The 17,339-nt window shown below is 50.2% G+C and overlaps 1 protein-coding gene across 6 annotated transcripts in view; it reads left to right on the top strand.

Annotated features, from left to right (window-relative positions):
- Positions 1-17,339, top strand: part of PBX1 (PBX homeobox 1) — a 243,396-nt gene that overhangs the window by 212,237 nt on the left and 13,820 nt on the right. For 4 of the 6 annotated variants that reach the window (XM_037906079.2, XM_037906077.2, XM_043552745.1 and 1 more), the window contains 2 exons: positions 6,973-7,085; positions 8,378-8,467. In XM_037906079.2, coding sequence (XP_037762007.1) covers positions 6,973-7,085; positions 8,378-8,467 — 203 coding nt within the window. The remainder of the gene's footprint in view (positions 1-6,972; positions 7,086-8,377; positions 8,468-17,339) is intronic. The other 2 variants (XM_043552746.1, XM_037906080.2) reach the window with 1 other exon arrangement.

The raw sequence follows: 17,339 nt of genomic DNA, 5'->3' as shown, positions 1-17,339 counted from the left end.
GTATCCCCGCTCCCCACCACCCTTCACATGTCACTGTCTTCTAAGTTCTGTCAGCGAGCAGAGGCGGGGATCACGATTATACAGTACCTAGCACAATGAGGCCGGGATGCCGAGTCGGGCGGCCAAATGCTATTGCAGCGTTAGTGTTAGATGATTAATTATAGTGTTGAGCAGAACTGGAAGTGGCTGATGGGATGGCATGACAACCAACTGCATTGTGTATATGCCACAACCCCCACCCTGTATTGTGTAGATTCACAAGCACGCATGGACACAAGCAGCTACCAGTATGTCACCTGAGGTCTCCTGTTTTGGGAAGAGATCAGCATAGAAATGCCATCTCTGAAGGGCTCCCCCGTACCCCACTTTCCCCTACCTCCACCACCCTCACTGAACTGGCTCCCCTTTCCCCAGTATCAGGAGACAGGGTAAGTTGCAAGGAGAGGTTGCCCCGCAGAGGAGCTGATGAGGTGTCAAAGAGAACGCCTCCGGGGCTGAGACCCGGGTAGGTAAGCAGATCCTGGCAGGGGAGCTGGGGGCAAGGAGAGGTAGAATTAGTGCAGGGGGGAGAAGAGAACAGGGAAGCAGAGAGAACAAAGTCAGAGTGTAAGAAAAGGGAGGGGAAGCAAAGGCAATCCATCCTGGGGGAGCAGACACCTCCTGTCAGTCCCATGGAGAAGGGCTGCCTTTGGTGAAAGTCCATGCCGGAGCCAGGAGGGGTTAGTGGAATAGAGGAGGCCAAATGGCTGGAGCTCACAGAATAAAAGGTGGGGAAGGAGGGCAGAAGAAGAAAGGGCCCACATGGGATTCTGGCAGTTTGGCCCAGGCTGGTATTCCCTGGCCTGGGAGCATCACAGACTAGGGAGTGGTGCCTTTGGCTGATAAGAGGCATATAGAGTCCTGCCCAGTCCTTAGAGGGTTGGAGTTTGGTGCCAAGAACCATAAAAAGCACAACAGACCCCGATGACCCCTTTTGGATGCTCCAAATGGGCTAGTGTAGCTGCACCCTGTCTGCCCATCCAATCCAGGCAGCTTGCAACATGAGCTGCAGCCAGCATGGTTCGGGTCTGGGAGGGCGGCTGTGCTGGGCAAGGAAGAGGCAGTGTTTACCTACCTGCTGCAAAAGCACCTTCCTTTACGGCTCCTGGGCACCCAGCCCTGTGCCTGCGACCGCAGCAGCTAGCTTGGCTGTGACAGGTCTGTATTGTGCAGAGCCCCGAGGCAGCAGCAGCTGATGGTGATCGTTGTAGCAGGTAGACAGATGGTAGAAGAGTGAGCAATGAGTGGATATCAGTCCGGAGTCCGACAGACTGAAGGTGCAAGGGGAGAAATGACTGGGAAACGAATGTGGGTAGAGCCCAGTATGTTGCCTGTCTAATGGTGTCATTTATTGAACAGTGGCATGGGCGTGCATGGTGCTGTACATGGAGATCCCGCAGGGTCCCTGCCCCCAACTTAAATGGCCAATGACAAAGAGGGAGGGGGTTCTGGGAGGAGGGGGGCACACAGTGAATTAAAGGGGCACAGTTTGGGTTTTTGATACATTTTCAGTTCACAGGGCAGGTTTCAGGGATTACAGGAAATGGGGGTGCTGAGGAGGGATTTGATGAAGAGGGAGGCTGTGTGCTGGCAGGATATGCCAGGACTAGGGCCCTTTGAGTGAACTAAGGAGACATGGAGGCAATGGAATTAGCAGGGCCCAAGCAGGAGAGAAACGAGCCGCTAGAGATGGGCTGAAGGCATGGAGCTTTGCAGAGCCCTGAGCGGAGGGACCAGACTTTGGAATTGGAAGGGAATGCGGAGCAAAGACGGGCGTCGTAGAGCAGTGGGCATGGGAAGTGATTTAATGTTACTCCCGCTGCTTTCCTCGGGGGTGCCCACCTTGCTGGAGCTTGGTGCTTCCGTTGAGTCGAAGAACTCAGCAACACATGGATGAGGGTAGGGATCACATCTATCCAGCCCCAATCCTGAGATCCGCTTATGCCCCACCCTGAGCCGCCCGGCCCCCTCCCAGGGCACGCAGTCTGAGCTCTCTAGGCTCAGAAGTGCTGAGCAGCGCAGCTCAGCTAGAGCTGACGAACCTCTGACAAACAACACCCTGCACCCACCTTGTCAGTGCGGTGTCCAGAGGAAAACTAGCTGCAGAGCCCCCAATCCCTTTTTATGTTGCTCTTTAAGGGGACTGCACCATTGGGAAACCAACACCCACTTTGTCTGTAGCAAGCCAGAAAAGCCAACAAGCCTTCTGCCTTATCTGTTAGCTGCTGAGCCTCTTGTCTTCTGTTACCTCTGCCTTCCTCTGTCCTTTTGTGGTAGCATTTGGTCACATTAGGTGGAAATCCAGCGTAAGCTCTTCAGGTTGGGAGCTGTATCACTGGACGTTCAGGTACCCTTTACATTTGCAGCGCTGGGTAAATAATTGTAAGTTTCACTGTCCATGTTAAGGTGTGACATGCAAAAAGGAAGCCAAAAAACAATGAGGCCAAATAAATGAGATGTTCAGGGCAAGATCCTCAGCTGATGTCAAGTGTCAGAGTTCCACTGAAATCACCAGCCTGTGACGGGTTCTTCCATCATTTAAGATGGTTGTAGAAATGCTGAGAAAAGTATTTTGCATGTCTGGTGCCAAATTCTGCTCATCAACAGAGACATGCAGCTCCCATTGACTTTAAACAGCAGTCACACGTGTGGCTGCAGGCAGAATTACTGGTCCTGGGTTTCATCTTGGCAGTGATGACTTAGGTGGGTTCAGTGTGATAAAAGCCCATCACGTTATTGGTGTCCAGAGTGTTTCATGGTATGGCGCAGCAGACAAAGTTGTGACTTGATTTTCTCTACAATGGGCACAGCAATGATTTGTATAACATGCCCTTCTTTATAATGCCCTTTGAACGCAGCATCACCAGGCACTTCACTGAGAGCGATTAGTAAGAGGAAAGGAAGTATTTCTTCACACAACACACAGTCAACCTGTGAAACTCTTTGCCAGAGGATGTTGTGAAGGCCAAGACTATAATATGGTTAAAAAAAGAACCAGATAAGTTCATGGAGCATAGGTCCATCAATGGCTATTAGTCAGGATGGGCAGGGATACCCATCTGTTTGCCAGAATCTGGGAATGGGCAACACTTGATTACCTGTTCTGTTGATTCCCTCTGAAGCACCTGGCATTGGCCACTGTCAGAAGACAGGATACTGGGCTGGATGGACCTTTGGTCTGACCCAGTATGGCCATTCTTATGTTCCTATGAAATGTAGGATTCCAGGTGGGATTGAGGAGTGTCGAGGGGCAGTTGGGAATAGAGTGGTGGGACAGCAAGGAGGTTGAAGCAAGTGGAAATGAGGGAGAAGGATTGGCAGTGAGCAAGTCATGAAGATGTTTGAGTATTAGGGAGCAATTGGGAACTGGATGTGGAGATCACCGGAATTAGAGGTGGAAAAGACCTGTTTAGACATGTCTAGTTAATCTCCCCTCTGGGGTCAGTGCATTCAAGTTGATGCTGAAACCTGCCACCAGCAACTACCTGGTCAATTGCCCTTGTACCTGAAACGGCCCAGAGTTTCTCTGCCAAAAAGGCAAAAATAACTAAATGAAACCTTGCAAAGGGGCTATTCCGGTATCCTGCATGATTGATCCGGGTGGCACACGATCTACAAGGAGGCTATGTCCCTTTGGGATTTGCCATGATGATGAAGTTAATCTCCCCTTGGACGATATAGGCTTTCCTCTACAGCATGTTCCCCAGTGCCTTGAACTGATTGGTTTTAAGTGGACCAAGTGTCTAAGCTTCTGTCACTTTCTGTGGGAGGCTGTTGCGTGGCTGAAGCCCTGTCACTGTCCAACCTTCATCCCAAATTTAATATTTATTTTCCTCCCATTGCAACTAGTGTTACCTCCTCAGATCACAGTTTATCACTCTCCTTGGAGGTGGTGCTCTTCAAGGATGTGTGAACGGTGACCATATCCCCCACCACACACTTCAGTCATTGTGGGGCAATAAAGCAGTGAAAGTGATGGAAGAAGAGAGGATGGATGGGAAGCCAATGAAGAGAATGGAACTGGGAAGTTACTGATGAGAAGCCAGCTAAGGGACGAGTGGTGCAAAGGTCTTGGGTTATCATCTGCTAAAGCACAGATGCTAAACAGCAACAGCTGCTACAGGTGCTTTTCCTGTCAGTCAATTATTGTTATGGTTTGCATTATGATAGCATCCAAGAATCCCACGCAAGGCTCAGGGACTCTTTGTGCTAGGCTCTGTATGAACATGTATCAAAGCAAAGAACCCTGCCCCAAAGAACTTACAAGCTAAAGTCCGTTGTTACATTTCAGCTCTTGGGGGTCCTAGGTCAGGCTGTGGTGACCCTTCAAAAGCTAGAGCCACGTAACATGGGACCCTTAGAGTGACAGATTAGATCTGTGATGGAGTCTCTTCTGATTGGTGCATTCAGCTAGTACCTCCTAAGCTCATGGATGCCACTGGAGTCTTCATTCTGATGGCACCTCTTTCCCCCTCTCCCACACCAGTGTATTAGCCCCTCTCAGCTGCTTCTCCGCGACTCTGGGCCCTCGTCATTTTCACACATGGCTTGTACGTAGACAGCAGAATGCTGAAACAGCACTACCGACAGCGGAAAGGGCTGTCTCGGCAATTACTGCGCTGATGCAAATGCATCCGTACATGGAGCGCATTGGTATGCGCATATTTATGGTTGCATCTCCATCAGCAGCAAGACGTATTTAACATTTATGTAGGCACATCTATGGTAAGAAGACGCTGTGCCAGTAGCAGTGTATATCTTCCAAATGGCCTCTCGCGCGCCCCTCATGATTGCCAAGACACTGCCGCTATTCAGAATTAGAGTTTGCGGCTGTTTGTTTTATTTTTCTCCATTCTGCGGTCTGGTTTGTTAACTTTCAATCAAATATCAGTGAGGTGTATGTTGTATTTATTTATTTATTTATTTTAAACCCCCGGGGGGGGAGGGGGAAGGGAAATAAAATAGTGGCCCTGGTGGAGATCGCACAATCCCATGCTACTTGGGGAGGGAGTGTTGTCTTGTGGTTAGTGCAGGGAGCAGCGGCGGAATCTTGGGGTCTGCTCCCGTCTCTGCCACTTACTTGCTGCGTGCCCTTGAGAACATCATTTCACCTCTCTGTGCCAGCTGTTAAAGGGGAAATAACAATTCTCTCCTACCGCTTGTGGGGCTAAATTCACTGAGGTTGGCAAGGTGCTTGACAATCCTCAGAGGAAAGATGCGATACGAATGCAAAGTAATACTATTGTCATGTACTTTTACCTTTCAAATAATGACCCCGGGGTGCAGAAAGGAAATGGAAGTTCTTTGCCTGCTAAGCAAGAGATGTGGAGGTTTCAGTATTGCTATCTACTGAGTTCCTATTGTTTCTTATTCTTGGATTATTCTCTGCAACATACTGGACAGTGTTTCGCAGCAATACAGCCACTGTAGCCTTTACTGGTTGTGTTCTTTCCAAGTACATTTAGGGGCTGATCCACTGATGTCAAGCAGAGTCTTTCTGTTGGTTACGGTGGGCGTTAGGTCAGGCTTTTATTGCTGAGTGATCTTCCCAGCTCCCCTTAATTTTGAGACCTTCTAGAGTCTCGTGTGGGAGGCCCTTGTGAAGAGACACTCCAAGAGCTAACACCTGCACAGGCCAAATTCTCACCAGTTGACTTCCTGTCCCCTTCTTGGAAGCAGGTTCCATCAGAAGAGCCTCCCTGGGTGGGATTATTCACTCCGTCTCCATGACAGGAGGAGGGACCTGGGCTGTTGATTTGTTTCAGAGCTTACGCATGACTCATTGCTGGGCAATTCCACCAAGACGATGGTTGCCGATCTGGGTTTGTAGGGGGTGGGGAGGGTAATTTGAGCAGCTTGGGGTTGGATCAGTACAGTGGAGCTGACCTGGGCCCCTGAAGTCTCCCCCTTGCCAGGTGAACGTCATGTTTATAACCCAACCTTGCACGTTAAGCTTTCTCACACTTAATGCGCGGAGCTGCACGAGAGTTTCAAAATAATCCCAGGAAACCATTTTTTTCCACGCGTTCCGGTTGTGCAATGGTTTTGTTTCCTCTGGTCGTTGGGCGGGGGAGGTGGTCAGGTACCTCAGAGCTGGAAGCAGAAAACCTTGTTTCTGCAAAGACATTTCTCTGTCCCACCCAGTTGTCTCTCTATTATTAGCAGTGGCGACTAATGCATGCGGCGGGATCCCTGATCTTCAATTTGCTTGCAGAGTTCACTGTTGCTAGGCGGCTGGCATGGAAAGGGGTAGGGGAGTCTCTGATGGTCCATCATGGGTGCTTGAGTTGCCTAACCAATGAAGCCAGAATGGAAGTGTGGGATGTCAAAGGATGTTAAGAAAAGGCTATACGATGCCTTCCCGTCCTTGTGAACCTTAGCTCATGGATGGCTGCTACCCCCACCTGATGAAGTTGTCCATTAATGGATTTATTGTGGAGGGAGCAGCACCCCTTGTTTTATAACCTCACCTCCGCGAAAGCACATTCCATGCTCGTCTCACCAGCAGACCTCCTATGAACATCTTTGGGAGTTCTGTCCCGGGGACGAGTAAATAATCTGCCCTTTATGCGCTAAGCTGTTCAAAACTGTCTAAAGGATTTGGATGTGCTCAGATGAATGGGAATTGGGCATCCCAGTCCCCTAGGCTGGTTTTGAAAATATCCGTCGTTCCCCCTCTCCCCCCAGTTGGGAAGCTGTTAAAGGATAAGCCTTATGTTGAGATGTAATGATGTGTGGCTTTGTATAACCTCAAGTTTGCACCCTTTTTTTTTTTTTTTTTTTGCTTGCTCTGTTCTTCATACTACTAACCTACTGTGTGTTTTGTTTTCATTTTGGGGTTGCTTTGCATGTCGTTCCTTCCTCTTGGCTGAGAGTTGCGGGGTGGATCCTTTTCCTTTCTATGATTCAGGTGCCTCACTCTTTCCTTTCCAGGTTCTTCCAGTTCTTTTAACATGTCAAACTCTGGAGATTTGTTCATGAGCGTGCAGTCACTCAATGGGGATTCTTACCAAGGGGCCCAGGTTGGAGCCAACGTGCAGTCACAGGTAGGGACCCATCCGATGTGCTGCCAGTGAATGCGTTAGTGTTGGAAGAGCCCTTGATTGTATTGGCATTTCCCACTCCGGTCCCAAAAGAGAAATCTTAAATGGTGCAAACAAACCAATCAGACAAACCAACAGGAAAAACCTCCCGACCCCCACCAAACCAAAAAAAAAAACCATTGTCTTGGGGAATCTTGCCCACACTTTGTGAATGCATTTGGCTCTGGCTTGTTAGTTTGTGTTAGGAGAGGTTTAAAAGAACAGGTGTGTGCTCAAATGAAATTAGCCAAGGTCTAGCTCGCTTGCTTTATTTTTCAAGGGACGGGACCAGATGTTCGTACTGGCGTTTCATTTGCAAGGCTTCCACTCGTTCGTTTGATGCTGAAGCTCGGTGTCTGCTGAAAGGAGAGCAATGCTGAAATGTACAAATACGCCCTGTTTTAATTAACAACCACCAGCACAGGCTTAGGCAGCCATACAGCCCCTCTCGAGTCCAATGAGACAGAGAAGGGCTTTGGGCATCATTTCAGGAGTGTCAACAGCTTTGGACAACAGAGGGTCATGCCCGCTAATTATCTTAGATGCACATAACATTTTCAATAGACTTCTTGCTTCCCATCCACCCCCAACAACTCCATGGGTCCAGTAGGCAGTCAGGGCTTTGCAGCTGGTGGGAGGTGATGCCCACTCAAACATTTCCACCTTGGCAAAGAGAGTTTCTAAGCCATCCCTGTTGTCACCATGGATGCAGAGCAAGGTGTCATTGATGGGGATCAGCCAGCTTGTGGCGTGGGATGGTAATTGGGGGAGGGGAGCAGCAAGACAAGGTGGGGGAGGGATGGTGATCTATTGCAATGGTAGGTATGCACACACTCCATGCCCTCCGGAAACAAGCAAAGGAGTCACATGAACGACGCTCACCTAGGCTTTGCGTCTCTTTGGTTGACATGGGCATCCCAGTGGGTTGAAGCATGGAGGGGCAGAAAGAGGGAAGGGGAGCTAGAGTTTCCTTCCTGTGCATAATCACTGAGTTAGCTGCAGCAAGGAACTGACTGCCCCTGTTGAGTTTTCTTTCCTCCCCACTGTCTTTGTTGCAATGCTCAGAACTGACAACCGAGAGTGACAATGCCGGCGGGGGGAGGGCGTCCTCCATCTTCCATCCCAAAAGTCGCCCTGCAAATGATCACAGTGTTTGGGTTTTTGATAACATGCCGAAATACAAACCAGAGGGGCTTTGCCTAATAATCTCTCTCTGTCTCTAATTTTCTCTTTTTTGTTGTTGTTGGTCTGTTTAGGTGGATACCCTTCGCCATGTTATCAGCCAGACAGGAGGATACAATGACGGGCTCGCAGCAAGTCAGATGTATAGTCCGCAGGGCATCAGTGTAAGAAAAATAGGCTTGTTTTTCTTTCTTTTTTTGTGTGTGTGTTTCATTTTTGTTCTCTCACTCCCAATTATTTCAAAGCCATAGGGCTCAGAATGCCACTTAGTAGCACTTGTCTTAGCTTTACGGTCACCTAGTTTATTGCTTCTGTATCGGTCACGCCAACGGCAGAGTTCTGCCCACAAAAAGTGGTGATTGGGCAGGCTTCATGCAGGCAGCTGGCGTCTAGGCCTGTCAGACACGATCAGCGTTTGCAAGGCACCTGCGGCCACATGCGTTCAGCTGAGAGGAGCTGCTAAACAGGTGACACCTAGTAGAGCAGTGGTAGGGAATGTCACCATGAGCCAGGCCTTGAAATCTCCACAAGGAGGCCAATGGCCAGAGCCCATCATGGACAGAGCCAGGGTCTAAAAATAACCCTTCCCCTAGTTGGCGTCTAAAGCCAAAAAACGATGATGATGATGATGATAAAAAAGAGGGGGAGGGTGAAAAAACATCTTCTACTTGTTCTTGGGTGCGCTGGCGGCTCCCAAATAGCATGAAAATTCATAGCGACAAGCTGTGTCGTACAGAGTGAAATCGATCAGACAGACACAAGGAGAACCGAGTGTAGATTCGGGACAGCAATCCAACTTCATTTCTCAGATCAATCGTCCGCCATCTCAGCAGCAGTGACAGCAAGCGGGGACAAGAGGGCAGCCTGGAAAAGGAAGCTGTTCTCGAGGAGTGGTTGTTTTGTTTTTCTCTGGCCCTTTTAGAGGTCACGGAATCAGGCTGGGGACGCTCGGAAGAGGGAAATGTGTTTGCAATGTGGTTTTGTTTTTGGTGTATCTGACTTGGGAAGAGAGGGAGGGAGAGAAAAGGAATCCATTGGCGGTGGGGGCAGAGGAGAGGTGAAGGGTTTAGACCCCTCCCTGTCTCTCCAGATAGCCTTCTGGATCCATACGCAGCCCACCCAAGGGGATCTGTTCCAAACTTGCCACCTTCACTGGGGGAATGGGCAGGACGCCCTTGGTCCCGCCAGGCGTTCACCATGAGTTCATGTCATTTTGAAACAAAGGCACCGGGAATGAGATATGATATGAGTGGAAGCATTAAAACAGTCTCCCTGCGCTCGTTCACTCTCTCTCTCTCAGGCGGGACATGGCATCCAGCCGTCTCCATTCTCTCAGTTTGCGACCAGCTCGCACGAAGGGAAGCCCCTTGTTTTGATCCCCCTTGTATTTCCTTTACGGAGCCAAATGGAGGCTGAAATTAGAGATTTTCCAGCGTTAGGCAGAAAATCAAGACTACATGGCATTGGGATGGCCAAAAAAAAAAATTAAAAAATCCACCAATGCAGGGGTGTAGCGAGAGAACGCCACCAGGCATGGAGAGAGACGTGGCAGAAGGCTTGGCTCGTTGCTTTTACCTTCCTTTTAATTCAGCTGTGCTGAGAAAAAGGGACATTAAGGCTTAGCACAGAGACCTGACGTCACGAGGCAGAGCCAGGCGGCTTTGTGAAGTAATGCAACTGAACATGTGCAGATAATTATGTCTGATTACATAAGCCCGTTGCAAAAACTGTGCTTGGAAATGCCAGATGAAAGATCCCATCGTTCCACATTAATTTCTACGGTCGCTGAATTTATTCCCTTTCTGGATTTTTAATACTGAAGAGCAACTGAATCGGAGGCTGATCGTGATAAGATATGATACTTTTGTATAAATTAAAATACCCCCGAGGAAAGGCTGAGCTTGTTACGGCCGGGGAAGTATTTGAAAATAGCAGCATTCTGGGTTAAGTCAAAATATTGGGGGAGTTGCTACTAACGGGGGGGGGGGGGGGTGGAGGGTGACAGAAGGAGGGAGAGCAATCTCAAGAGCCAAATACAAGCCCTAGGGCCTAGTAGAGCACCCCCACTCTGTTCAGCCAGGTACTACAGGCCAGCAGCAGAACTGGGGGGACCCAAATGACCCTTGACGGAGCATTAGAAAGTCAGAATCTGTGGTGACACAGACGGGGGCTGTGCGATACGTCTCCACTTTCAGTTCAGAGGCGTAGGGGACTCGATGGCTGGTTCTGGGGGGAGAGGAGGAGTATTCGGCCCAAAGGGGTTGGGGGAGGGAGGGGAGTTATGTGGGGATGGCAAGTTGGCTAATGGTTTAAAAAAAATGCATAAAAGGGGGCTGTTCCTGGTGGTGTTTCTCAGGTGTGACCAGCACGAAGCTCCTTGCTCATTGGTTGGATGCATTGAGACATTGCTTAGCTGGGGGGTGGGGGACAGATTATTTGCAAACAAGCAACAGGTCGAGAAAACATCTTTATGTTTGTCTCTCTGTCTGAGGCTCCCCCCTTCCCCCCGAATACTTTGTGTCTCTTCCATCCCTGTCAGTACACTGCTATATGTAGCATTCATTATCACATAATTTCTATACCTCCTTTCATCCCAGAGGATCTCAAAGTGCTCGACAAACTGTCTCTGCAGGAAGCCCTCCCTCCCCCCCCACCCCCCGCACACTGAAACACAGCCACCTCTGGGGAGGTCTCTGACGAGTGTTTACCACTCCGCAGCAATTTTAAGACAGGAAGTGGAGAAGAACACTGTGTTCAGCTCAGGCTATAGGCAGAGCGAGCCGCCAGGCTGGAGTTTGTAGTCACACTCCAGCAGTGCTCGACTGGACCCAGTTACATTTCACACCGGTGCAGAATTCCCAGCTTCCAGAGTAAAGAGACTGCCCACAACAGTGAGAGCAGCTGAGTGAATAGAGCACACAGCCCGCCACTCTGGGGGCAGGAGTGTCTAGGGGAAAGTGACCAGCAACCCAGGAGACCGTGCGTTGCCGGTCACAGCTTAAACCATCACTGGAAGCACGCTGAGATGCATGCGTTAACATCCAGGTAGAATTCATGCTGCTGAAGATCCCATTTGCGGCAGGGGGTCAAGACTATGTTGATCTTGCAGAGATCTTGGGTGCTGAGGCTGAATAATCTGAAGAGTGTTTCCCAGCTCTGTCATTGCATAGTTTAGTGGCAGATGCAACTAAGGCAGTTTCCCCACTATGGTCTTTCAAACTCTGCCGTCATTGCCTTGGCAGCCTGTCTCCCAGTGGATGCTCAGTCTTAAAATATGGTTGTAGTCAAGACAGAGCCAAAAGGGCCGCTGTGTATGCTGTAGATCGGCACCCAGTGTGTCTTCTAGTCAGAGCTCCCGCGTTACTGACAAATCCCAAATGGTTGCTTCTTTTAGCTCTGCAGAGCTAAAATAGCTGGATTCCCTTCTGCCCTGTAGATTGTCAACAGCCTTATCAGCTCCCACCCAACCGTACAATCTGTATTGCCTGTGTTTGATGTCTGAGGCAGAGAGCAAACAGCTGGATGTGCGTATCCCAGGTGTAGTTAGCATCGCTGGCTGTTGGAATCAGGAGTCACCTTTTGACTCATAAAGTGAACGGGACTGACAGGAAGTGGTGGGGAGTCTGAACCCTGGTGAGACATGGCCTAGGAGGGGCAAGGACAAAAATGTAAATATTAGGGTAACGTAGAGGTAACGTAGGCCTGAGTCACAGGGTTGGGACCCAGAAGTGCCCAGGATTCTAGGGTCCTAGGAGCTGGACTTCTCGAGTTGTTCAAAGAGATGGGGGGCTATGAGTGCCGGAGCGCCTCTGTTCCGGGACCAATTTGGGTCAAAAAGCAGGCAGGTAAGAAAACCATGCAGCCAGGCAGCCTTCCTTCCCCAGTCCCCCCTCGCCTCCCCTGAGCTGGGGGCCATGTCTAGGGCTGAGAGGGAGGGGTGTTTACATGCCAGCAAGGGGGTTAACTAGTGCCAGCTGTGAGTTGTTTGTCAGGCTGTGGCCACATGTCCATGACACACACACGAATTGCACGGACTGGCCCCCTGCTTGGCAGTCGCAGCAAAGGGGCCAGCAACTGAATGGCCCTCTCGTGCCTAGAGATGGGACCCAGCGTTTCAGGTTGGAACTGCTGAGTTTGTGACAATGACTCCAGACTGGGGATCCGAACTCTTGGGTTCTGTTCTTGGCTTTGCCACTGGTGTGGCAATGTGGCCAGGGCCAAAATTTCACAGGGTGCTGAGCAGCCACTTTTCCAACTGATGAATGCAAAAGCCAGGCTTTGCGGGTCTGAAATGAGGACGCTGGTCAAAAAATGCGCCACAAACTTTTTTCCATCGGAAAATGCCCTTTTGTCAGAACCGAAACGTTGTGCAAGAACGTATCAGGTTCGATGGACGTGCCCTCTGGAAGGTTTCACAGGTGGAGCGAGTGTGACCCCAGCCTAGCCACCAGGTTCAGTCCCTCCCCCTGAGATGTGCAAGACCCAGGCTCAAATCTCTGCTCTGAATCACTTGAACTTGGGTCTCCCACATCCCAGCTGAGAGCCCTACCTGCCAACTAGGCTCCCACAGAGCGAGGCCCTCAGCTATTTGAGGCCACTTCTGGCCACGCTTCCCGTGGCTCGTTTGTCGGAGGAGGGGCCGTCTCGGGTGAGTTCATCACTCTGGGGAGATCTTGGCGTGGCAAGTGCAGCGTGTTAGAGGGCTTTCCCTTCACCCTCTCCCCTGGTTCTTGTCACGCAGACAGAAAGCAGAAGTCCAAAGTGCAGGCAATGCGACGTTTATTTGGGTTAGTTTCCAGCAAGCATGTACACCATAACTGTGATGCTGCAGAGCCTTGTTTCCCAGTGTCCCGTCCCCCCCTCCTCAGCAGGCATAATTATACCTGAAATGCACGCCCACAGTCCCACCCCTTACAACTTATGCTCACGTTCTGTTTTGGGGGGTCATGGATCTGGGGTCTTCGTCCCACCCCTTTTGTACCCCATAGGAAGGGTAAGGAGTGAAGTTGTGCTATGATCAGGGGCGGACATTTCTTTGGCCTTTTAGTGTTTTATACCTTCCCCCCAATCTGCCTTTGCCCCTCCCGACTGGTTGCTTGACCTTGCCTTGAGATAGGAGTTGAGGCAGTCTTAAAGTGTGTGCTCATATATTATAGTCCCACCATGCCCAGTAACACTTTAATTGTTCTTATCTGTTCCTGTTATACCAACAAACCCACCTGGTTAGGCAGAAGCAACATACACAGTATCTTTGTCCTTTGTTTACACATATTAGTAAGAATGTATGTGTATCAAAAAATCAAACAGGCAAGCAAAACCCAAAATACTATCTCAGGCAAAAATACAGGCCTGGATCCTACATTGTCACTGGTGCTCCTGACACACAGCATTCTTGGGTTGGTGCCATGGCATTCCCAAGGAGCAGCTGGCGGGGGGGGGAGACCAACGCTCCAGTCCATAAAGCCCCGGCATAGCTGTCTCTGTTAAACCATTCCAATGAGCAACTCGCTGGCTGTGAGCAATGACAGTGTCCGCTTCATGGGGAGCCAGGAATCCTGGTGACTCAGCAGATGGCGCGCTCCCCTTTTAGTACTGAGCCGGCGGTGCTGTGACACTCGCGAGATGTTCACGATTTGGCTGCTGGTGGCCATGAAGGGGTGGGTTATCTTTTGTCCTTAGCCTGTGAGTGCAGGAGGGTGGGTGCATTGAGCTTTTCCCACACCTTGCAAAGGCGCCAGTCCCTGCACTTATGAATGTAGGGGCTGCTTCTTCCGTGTGCCCCAAGGGTGCCAGTCACCCTGTGGAGCTGGCCTACTGTGCCACACGGAGCAGACTGCAGCAGTCACAGGGAGGGTGCAGTGTGGGCACTCCCCCTCACACACACACACACGAGCTGGGTAGATTTCTGATCTGCTTCCCGGAGCGCTCTCCCCATGTGGGCTAGAACTCTGGTCTGGGAGATCCTGAGTATAGGCCAGTTAAATGTCGTGTTATGGCCAAACACTGGCTTGGATACCTATACTGTCTCCCCAGGCTCCCAGGTACAAGCTCAGTTTGAGACACTATTCTTCCCTGCCCTTCCATAACAACTGCTGCATGGTATTTCTGTGCTCCCTTGAACAGCTGCCACCCTCCACTCCAGAGAGAGATGCATTTCAGTGGCGGGTATCTGTCTGTCTATATAACCTGTGTGTGCATGGATACAAACATCCATGCATGCACTCTTGGGGTCTCAAGGCTGGGATTTTCAAAGGAACATGAAGGGTTTTGGAGCCCAAATGGCAGTGAATTCCAGTGAGAGTTGGTTGCATAAGTCCCACAGACTCCTGTGAAAATCCCATCTCAAAATGCCACTTTTCCTGCAATAGAGGAGCTTCTTTTTGGCAGGAACTAACTGTTCTGCAGTGGTATTCACTTTGCGTGATAGGAAATTTCACACAGGACAGAACTGGATATGTGTGGTTTTATGAAGGTTCTATAGCAGATTCATAGTTGACTTTTTTGCATTTAAAGCCAGGATTGGCTATGTTTTATTAAACACCATGTTCCCCAAATACTCTGTCAGTTCAGAATGAGTTCCTTGCAAGGATACAAATCAGTCGGTTAATTAGCCAACGAGTTTTAAGCCACCCCTTTTGAAATTTCATTTGCGAGCCTACGCTTTTTTTCAGCTCCCTCTAGCAAACCAAATTGCACAGACTTACCGATAGATGATTCCCAAATTGAATATGCATTCTATTTGGAAAGTACCTTCATGTGCAAATTTTTGTCTTATAACCACTCTTACTGACAGCCATGTCTATTTACTCTGCGATGTTTGTCCTATGTTTGTTTTGGTCAATATTGTGGCGTATTTTTGGACAAACTGCTTTCAGCACTGCACAGGTTGTGTGATGCGTTTTTGCAGGAGGAGGCAGTTCTGGGAAGCTGACAAAGACAGCAGCCTTCTTCAAAGGATGCATCCATTGCGAGGAAAACATCCTTCGCCGTATGGCTCGGCTAGTTCCACAAATAAGTGCTTTAGTAGTTGAGCTGTGGGGAAAGACTCGTTCCCTGAGCTGAAGTCCTGGACATTAGGAAGTTGGCGGGAGAAGAACTGCTCTTCTGTGGTCTCTCTGGGAATGTCTATACCGCAAAAAATAAAAGTAAAACCCAGCAGCAACAAGTCTCAGATCCAGGTCAACTGACCCGGGCTTATGCTACAGAGCTAAAAAGAGCAGTGTAGACATTCTGGCTCAGGCTCTGAATCCTGATGAGCAGGTGGTCTCGGAGCCCAGCCCAAGCAGGAACATCTGCACTGCTATTTTTAGCCCCATAGCACGAGGCCAAGTCAGCTGACCTGGGCTTTGAGACTCGCAGCCACGAGCCGTTTTTTTTCAGCGTAGATGCCTTTAAATCCTAGGAGGCACCTTGTTCCCCCACATCTCCTGTCTCTAGTCCACTGACCTCTAGTCCACTGAGGTCAGGGTAGGGACTCAGCCCTATCTCATTTGATGCCACAAGTGGGGAGCCTGGACACCTCCTGCACAAGACGAGCAAGAAGATGATGACCTACTGAAATGGCAGAGGAATAAGAGTGAGCTCAGATTGCAGCCCTGCAGTGACAAGCCCAGTAGGAAGCCCAGGCTGAGAACCAACCATTCTTGTTGTGGTTCATGAAGGTGCAGCAGCAGTTCCAGAAACAGCCACTTCAGAGACTTATTAACCCATGCGTGCTGCCCAGGGAACCAGCCAAACTCAGCCCCTCTGGGCACAAGCACTGGGACCAGAAGATGGCTGCTACGTCCCATTGGGAGAGGAGTCTTCGGCTCTGATGGCAGAGGCACATGTGCTGTGTACTGAGCTCAGCACAAGATGCCTCTGCAGGGGCAGGTAGCTACTGCCTTCGCCCAGCTGGAAGAAAATAACCATCAGCGACTCTGAGATGAGCCGATTGCGCTCGGAGGGCAGCTGAGCGTATGGAGTGGGCAGCTTATTGGACCGAACCCACGATCCCAATAATAGGACTCGATAGTGTATCTGTGAAGATGTAGACATGGGAGCACCAGGCCCTGCCCTCCAGACTGGTGGAGATAGCGCAGCCGCCAGGAGAATATCTAGAGGTGATTCCGTTGGTGAGGCCATGGCTGCATCCTGAAGCAGAGGGGCAATCAGGCTGACAGAGGAAAATAAAGGGCCTTGGGCACTCCAAGGGGAGAGCCAAAAAAAGGCATTCGTCCAAAATACCAGGGGGAGCCACTTGTCTCTCCCACAGTGTGTGTGTCGTGTAGGAGGCTGGAGCTTGTGGGGTAGATATGAGCTATCCGAGGCCATGAGGTCTGGGGTAACCAGGGCTGTAGAGGGCTCATGCAGATAGAAGGCCATGTCGGGACAGCACTTTGCCTAGTGCCTGTGAGGTGCACCCACAGTCTAGTACGGGGAGCTTCCTTGCAGCTGAGCCATTGCAGCTGGCAGGAGCCATTTGAGTCACCTGCTCCCCTGGCAACTCCCAGATGTACCCTGTGCTGTAACCCCTTACAGATGAGAGAGAGCAGGAGGGCCCACTTGGGGCTGGTGCACACTGCTCTTATCAGTTGTATTGGGGAGAGATGGGGGTACATTCATGCCCCCTGAGGCCCCAAGGGGTGATCATGGACCTCACTCAGGACACAAGAAACTCAGCAGATAACAAAGGGCCCAGGTCTCCTGGCAGCAGCGTGAGACTTCGGGAGATGGGTCTTGAATGGTGAAAACAAGGGTGTGGCATTGCTGTGGTCCCCAGTGTAAGGCTGCTGAATGGCTGGCTGGCTGGCTGGCTGGCTCATCAAGGCAAGTGTAGCTTGTCAACTCCAGCAGGAATATAAGGGGAAACCAGCAGAGAAGAGAGAGAGTGTGAGTGTTTGTGTGTGTTGTGTCCTCTTTACACACTTTGTACGCCACCCCGTCTCCTTAGACTGTAAGCTTGCCAGGGAGGGGATTGTGTCTTTGCATGTGAGCAGTAAATAATAATAAAGGAGGCAAGAGCAAGGACAGACAAAGTCTGGAGGGAAATACTCA

Source organism: Chelonia mydas, chromosome 8, assembly GCF_015237465.2.
Source record: "Chelonia mydas isolate rCheMyd1 chromosome 8, rCheMyd1.pri.v2, whole genome shotgun sequence".
Classification (NCBI taxonomy): domain Eukaryota; kingdom Metazoa; phylum Chordata; order Testudines; family Cheloniidae; genus Chelonia; species Chelonia mydas.
Note: the sequence above shows the minus strand (reverse complement) of the source record. Positions and strands in the feature narration are given on the sequence as shown.